The sequence below is a fragment of the Astyanax mexicanus genome, chromosome 3, assembly GCF_023375975.1.
Source record: "Astyanax mexicanus isolate ESR-SI-001 chromosome 3, AstMex3_surface, whole genome shotgun sequence".
In the NCBI taxonomy this organism is placed as follows: Eukaryota; Metazoa; Chordata; class Actinopteri; order Characiformes; family Acestrorhamphidae; genus Astyanax; species Astyanax mexicanus.
In genome coordinates this window covers 2909638-2916877 of record NC_064410.1, presented here as the reverse complement: position 1 = coordinate 2916877, position 7240 = coordinate 2909638, and the positions used below count along the sequence as shown (strand labels likewise).

General features: G+C 38.1%; 1 protein-coding gene across 1 annotated transcript; it reads left to right on the top strand.

The window, feature by feature from the left end:
• The first annotated feature begins 468 nt into the window (after nt 1-468).
• polr1f (RNA polymerase I subunit F) lies at nt 469-3510 on the top strand. The gene is made up of 4 exons (XM_007260690.4): nt 469-816; nt 1535-1676; nt 1996-2204; nt 2886-3510. The coding sequence occupies exons 1-4, from the start codon at nt 539-541 to the stop codon at nt 3364-3366; spliced, it is 1110 nt and encodes a 369-aa protein (XP_007260752.3). The 5' UTR covers nt 469-538; the 3' UTR covers nt 3367-3510.
• The last annotated feature ends 3730 nt before the right edge of the window (nt 3511-7240 follow it).

Sequence of the window (7240 nt, the reverse complement as noted above, 5' to 3'; positions counted from 1 at the left end):
AACTACCGACAATATTTCACCCAAATAAAATATTGTAATTTAGAGCATTTATTTGATGAAAATAAGAAATGCAGAGCTTTTAGACCTCAAAAGTTCATATTCATAAAGATTTCAGAGTTCAGAAATCAATATTTAGTGGAATAACCCTGGTTTTTAATCACAGCTTTCATGCATCTTGGCATGTTCTCCTCCACCAGTCTTACACACTGCTTTTGGATAACTTTATGCCTTTACTCCTGGTGCAAAAATTCAAGCAGTTCAGTTTGGTTTGATGGCTTGTGATCATCCATCTTCCTCTTGATTATATTCTAGAGGATTATAATTTGGTAAAATCAAGATATTTTTTTCCAGAGCTGTATATTCTGTATATAAATACACATTATATATATTTGTGCAACATTACCCTTCTCGATCACTGTGGGTTAAACGCCTCCTGCTCCGGGACAGTAGGGGGCGGTACAGACCCCGAACCCAAACCCAGCAGCGCTCAGTTTTCCCCTGCAGAAGACCCGCACCACGTGCTCCTCCTGCGATTCTCATGGCGAACTCTAAAAAGTTGGATGAGGATCGGAATCAGGTCTCCGAGCCCGCCGGAGGTTCCGCCGCGCTGTTCCCGGCCGCGGGCAGGGACGCCCCGGTCTCAGCCAGCCTGCTGCCGTCGTTCGCGGCGGCCTGTGCGCTGGTGCAGGCGCCCTACTCCTGCCTGGTCCTGGAGTCGCACCGCAGACACGTCGTCCTGCCGCCCGCCTTCATCAAGAGGAAAAAGACCGGCATCCAGGAGGAGCTGAACTCAGAACTGCTCAAATACTCCAGCAGGTCAGTCCCAGCGAGATAAGATAGATTAATTGTTCTGTTCCACCTTAAAAACTCTTGCAGGTCAGTCCCAGCGAGATATGATACTCTAACTGTTCCGTTCCACCTTAAATACTCCAGCAGGTAAGTCTCAGGGAAAGAAGATAGCTTAACTGTTCCGTTCCACTTTAAATACTGAATCAGGTCAGTTACAGTCAGGTAAGATACTTTAACTGTTTTGTTCCACCTTAAATACTTCAGCAGGTCAGTTCAGATAGATACATTAATTCTCCAGCAGCAGCTACCGTCTGGCGCCTCTGGCTTCACCATTTAAGGTGGAGCCGATAATTAGCTAGAATATTTTTTTTACCCTATGACAGTAACCAAAAAGTTAGGTATTTCTTAGAATGTATTGGAATAAAATCCTAGCGATATATGCCGAAATATAGAAGAAGCAAAAGTAAAAATATACTTACAAAATATATATATATATATATATATATATATATATATATATATATATATATTGTATATTGTAACAGGTACTTAAAAATAAAAATAACTCAAAGATTTGCTCTCAGGTGGTTCATTTTTTTCCCCTATTAACAATAGAGAAACCATCACACTGACAAGAAGTGAAGTTGATCAATATTTTGTTATTAAGAAGTAAGACTAGTTTATTCAGTGATTATTGTTGTTGTTGTTGTTTAGGCCTTTATAAAATGCATGTTTCTCTTCTCAGTTTGATAGGTGTGCCATTGGCGTATGATCACATCAAAATCGTAGGACAATACGGGGACATATTCGACGACCAAGGTTTCATCCACCTAAACATCGAGGCCTCGTTTGTCGTCTTCAAACCAAAGAAAGGAGATAAGCTTGTGGTAAATAATTTAGCATCAAGCACTAGCTAACAATTGCGACGAATTAGCTAAGGTTACCTGAGAAAGAAATAATGTTAGCAGAGAGCTAGCTAACATTAGTGGCAAGTTAGCTAACCTTACCGTTGAGAGAACTAAAGTTAGTGGAGAGTTAGCTAACATTACCAGAGATCTAGCTAACAATAGCAGCAAGCTAGCTAAGAGAGAACGAAGAGAACTAATTAGTTGGAAAACCAGAGAAATTATGACTAGATGTTTGGGTCTTAAATTGTAATTATTGAGGTCTTAAAAAGTATTAATTTGTCGTTGTTTTTTTTACTAGGGTGTGATAAATAAAATGGCGGTGGGTCACGTGGGCTGTCTGGTGCACGGCTGCTTTAACGCCTGTGTAATGAAGCCACATCTTCTGACCCCGGAGCAATGGAGAGACTCTGGGTTTAAGGTTGGAGACCATCTGGAGTTTGAAGTGTTTCAGCTGGACGCTGATGTGGCTGGCGTCCTTCTGATCAGAGGAAGACTGGAAAAATACAGGTATGATGAGCTTTAAAAGTATAAAACTGGTTATCATGTTTTATAAAAAAAGTTTGTGAGACTTCAGTCAGCATATTTATCCCAAATGCCATTAAATTTATGGATTATGCACAGCTCTGGGGGAAAAAATAAGAGACCACTTAGAGTTCCTTTGATTTCACCAAATTGAAAATCTCTAGAATATAATCAAGAGGAAGATGGATGATCACAAGCCATCAAACCACCAAACTGAACTGGTTGAATTTTTGCATCAGGAGCGTAAAGCATAAGGTTATCCAAAAGCAGTGTGTAAGACTGGTGGAGGAGCCACCAAATATTGATTTCTGAACTCTTAAAACTTAATGAATGTAATCCTTTTTTTTTTCTTTGCATTATTTGAGTTCTGAAAGCTCTGCATCTTTTTTGTTATTTCAGCCATTTCTCATTTTCTGTAAATAAATGCTCTAAATGATAATATTTTTATTTGGAATTTGGGAGAAATGTTGTCTGTAGTTTATAGAATAAAACAACGATGTTCATTTTACTCAAACATAAACCTATAAATAACAAAATCAGAGAAACTGATTCAGAAACTGAAGTGGTCTCTTAATTTTTTAAAGAGCTGTATGTGCACATCAACACATAGACATTGTGTGTCTGCAGTGTACAGGGTTTAAAAAAAAAAAAATGGTGTTTTTTCAGGGTGAATGAGCTTGTTGCTGCAGTCAGCAGTACAGAAATGGAGGAACAGAGAACAACCGAAGAAGCAGCAGCTGAACCAGAATCAGCTCCTAAAGACGAAGGCACAGAGGACATGGACTCCTCGAAGCCCAAAAAGAAGAAGAAGAAGAAAAAGAACAAAGAACTAGACTCGGAGACAATGGAGGACAACGGCAACCAGGTGGCTGAGATGGAGACACTTGATTTTAACAGCAACGGAATAAAGGTAAAACCTGATTCTGACGGCCCTTCACAAGAGAAGGAGAAAGAGAAGAAGAAAAAGAAGAAGAAAGATAAAAGGCACGAGGCAGATGAAGAAATGCCTTTAAACACTGAGCTCCTAAACAGCGACTCCAGCGGATATTTAAGCGACAAGAGTAAACGCAAGAGGAAAGCACAGGAGAGTGAGGGTCTTCATGAAGACTCCAGCATGCCTTCAGTGAAAAAGAAAAAGATTAAATGATAAGTGCTTTTACACTGTGACTGTCCTCACTTCCTTTCTTTTTTTTTTTTTTTTTTTTTTGCATAAAAAGTGCCTCCAAAAGTGCCAAGATTGTTTGTATTATTGTGTAATAATCTAAGGTAAATAATAAAGCAAATAATATCACTTGGTAACGTGTAGTTCCACCTATTCACCAATAGAGGTCAGTAAGGAAATACTGAATGGATGTGTGGACGAATGTTGCTTCAGAATTTAGACTTTAAATTAGCTTTTTATTTAAGTATTTTAATAATACACAATAAATGCTGCTATTTATAATTACACAAACTCAAGTTGTGCACTGCAGTTTTTTTTTTTTTTAAACATAATGAACAAAAACCTTCTTACTCCAACATCAATCTTACTCTCGCTTATTCTCAGTCGTACACTTTAATAAATAATAATTTAATTAATCCACAGAAAAAAAGATTAATTGAGATTATAAAAAAAAAACATATATATATATATATAAAACGCGTTACTATTTTTTTACGCAATTTAATTAAGGCACCAAGTTTGACTCCTACTTCCGCCGTAATCTGCCCCGCCCCCGCTCAACGCACTGATCTGTCATCCGGCTATATGTCTCTCTCTATTTTTCTCTAGTTCTCCCTATATTTCTCTTTCTCTCTCCTTCTCTCTCTCTCTCTCTCTCTCTCCATTTCTCTCCTCTCTTTCTATTTCTCTCTCTTTCTCTCTCTCTTTCTCTCTCTATATATATGTATATATTTCTCTCTATCTCTCTCTATATATTTCTCTCTCTCTATATATATTTCTCTATATATATTTATCTCTATATTTCTCTCTTTCCATTTCTCTATCTCTCTGTTTCTCTCTATATTTCTCTCTCTATTTCTCTTTCTGTTTCTGTCTTTCTCTCTATATATATATTTCTCTCTCTATTTCTCTCTATATATATATATTTCTCTATATATATTTATCTCTCTATTTATATTTCTCTCTTTCTATTTCTCTATCTCTCTGTTTCTCTCTATATATTTCTCTCTCTCTTTCTATTTCTCTCTCTATTTCTCTCTCTCTACGCCACTAATATACAGTAATTGCATTTTACATTTCTTACATTCATTCTTTTATTTACATTTAAATATCCACTATAAAAATTTGAGTCTGAAGAAAAACAAATGCGATTAATCGCAGTTAATCACAGAATTTTGTTGTGATTAATCGGATTAAATTTGTTTAATCGATTGACACCACTAATTTTAACGTACCTGCTTAAGAAGGATTTCCCCAGCTGGATCTGAAAGCCAGCACACACTCTCGCTTTCTCTTCAGCGCCAGCATTTCATGTAGAAGGTATAAAGTTTCTAATTTTACATGCACAGGAAACATAAAGGGCCGTTCCAAACCTCAAAAAAAGATTTCTGACTCTAGAGAAAGAAAAAGGGAAAAAACGGCAGGGGGAAACAGTGTTATTGGCAGGTGTTCAGTCTGTTCCCTGCTGTGGCTTCTGCAGGAATATTCCCACCTCTGCACACTGGCTGTGGGGCTGTATGGGCTCGGTCCTGCAGGTGCTGCACTGATGTTAGACTCATTAACAAGCTGCTGATTAGCGCGTCTTTGTGGAAGGCTGTTTACCTTTACACCCCTTGTAAAAGAAAAGTGCATTTGAGTATATATTTAACATGGAAAAGTACATACTTTTAGCATTAAAATGAATACATTCTCAAATACATACTAAATGTACTGTTTTGGATTTCTTACAGCAACTTAAGTATATTTCACTTGTAATTAAGCTATATGTAAACACAACACAAAAGCATTAGGTTTTATAACTTTTGCAAACTTTAGATTTAAGTGTAGTGTGTTTTTTAAACATAATTTTTAATACACTTGAAGTATATTGCAAATATACTACTTTGCGTGTTGATGCACATATTGTGTACACCTTAATGCTACTGAAAAAGAGCACACTAAAATGCATTTAAGGCAGTACTTAATGCCACAACATACAGCTCTAGAGATATAATCAAGAGGAAGATGGATGATCTCAAGCCATCAAACCACCAAACTGAGCTGCTTGGATTTTTAATTTTTGCACCAGGAGTAAAGCAGCATAAAGTTATCCAAAAGCAGTGTGTAAGACTGGTGGAGGAGAACATGATGCCAATGTGCGTTAAAAAAACTGTGATTTAAAATTAACTGGGGTTATTCCACCAAATATTGATTTCTGAACTCTTCTTTCTGAACTTTTTTTTTTTGTATTGTTTGAGGTCTGAAAGCTCTGCATCTTTTTTGTTGTTGTTAATTCAGCCATTTCTCGTTTTCTACAAATAGATAAATGATCTAAATGACAAAAAAGCAGCATAAAGTTATCCAAAAACAGTGTGTAAGACTGGTGGAGGAGAACATGATGCCAATGTGCGTTAAAAAAACTGTGATTTAAAATTAACTGGGGTTATTCCACCAAATATTGATTTCTGAACTCTTCTTTCTGAACTTTTTTTTTTTGTATTGTTTGAGGTCTGAAAGCTCTGCATCTTTTTTGTTGTTGTTAATTCAGCCATTTCTCGTTTTCTACAAATAGATAAATGATCTAAATGACAGTATTTTTTTATTTGGAATTTAGGAGCAATCTTGTCTGTAGTTTATAGAGTAAAACAACATTCTTTAGCTTCCGTCGCACATGGCAAAAGTCATGGGACCCAATGCCTAAAAAAGTTCCTGTCTTGTGTTCCTTGTGTCTTGTGAGCTGTGGTTTCGAGGCTAGCAGATACAGTACCTCGAAATGAATAAAAAGCACAGCCCTTTATTGCTGTTCTGCAGTTATGAATCATCTGAGATGAATGTGGGAAACTTGTTTATTGCGTTGGGCCCCTTTTTTCTTTATGTGTCTAAAAAACTGTGCAGTAAATTTAAGGGCCGTGTTGATCATGTTCCAGCCTTTTTTTTTTTTTTTTGCCAGTTGGACTCTTCTCATGTACTCAGCTCCCATCTTTTGCTGTCTGACTGTTCCAAACTCTACCGTTTTTACAGTAGTACACTCCCCTATGTGTGTGTGTGTGTGTGTGTGTGTGTGTATGTAACATAGTGCAGCACCTGGCTTTATTTCAGTTCCTAGTCACTGGGGATTATGTGCAGACTGATGCATTGTGTTTTTCTTTTGCCCCTTTGTTTAAAAAAGACAGGCCGGAGCTTTTTCACAAGTTCACAGTAGTCTGGCTCCCTTACCCGACGAGACCCAGAGCGCTCCTTTAGGAGGCACGTTTTCCCCTCCCCAAGCGCTTTGCAGGAACGCAGCCAGGAACGCTGGTATTTTGAATTGTTCCCGCTTTGTTTTTCCACTACCTGGGGGCGGTGGGAGAGCGGCGTGATGGGCTGGAGGCCGATGGGCTTGGCGGCTTTATTGGGCCTCCAGCTCTGATAAGAGATAAGTTGTGATTTATGCCGTGTTTTAGAAGCTGCTTTGAGAACGCAAAGTGGACAGGGCTGGCCGTGAACCATACGTTGTGCATTTCTCGACGCAGGAGTGTATGTTTTTGCTTGGACTCAAGAAGTACCCATCAAGACGTACAGATACTGAACCTCCGTCAGGACACTCTGACCTGGAACAAAACATCCCAGCTATCCCTGCGCCAGGGCTTTTCTTATCTCAACTTGAAATCTGACATCTGGATTAAAAAAGAAACGTAGTGTTCTAAAAAGTTGATTCAGAGCCGTAAAGGTCTTTTTAATGGATGATTCTTTTAGATAAGGCACAAAGTTTAATTTTGAGTCATTATATCTTATTAAAGACATTTCTGCCAATTATCAGATGTATGTTAGGTTGATGTATGCTACCCCGCTGGTCTGCACCACACTGCGTTTAAACAATCCGTGCCCGAGCACGCTTGTC

What these genes read in the sequence shown, in the direction of transcription:
- polr1f (XM_007260690.4), top strand. Translation starts at nt 539, where the DNA reads ATGGCGAACTCTAAAAAGTTGGATGAGGATCGGAATCAGGTCTCCGAG. An exon ending in AGAAAGGAGATAAGCTTGTG is followed by an intron (nt 1,677 to 1,995) that starts GTAAATAATTTA and finishes TTTTTTTACTAG; the next exon opens with GGTGTGATAAATAAAATGGC. An exon ending in GGAAGACTGGAAAAATACAG is followed by an intron (nt 2,205 to 2,885) that starts GTATGATGAGCT and finishes GTGTTTTTTCAG; the next exon opens with GGTGAATGAGCTTGTTGCTG.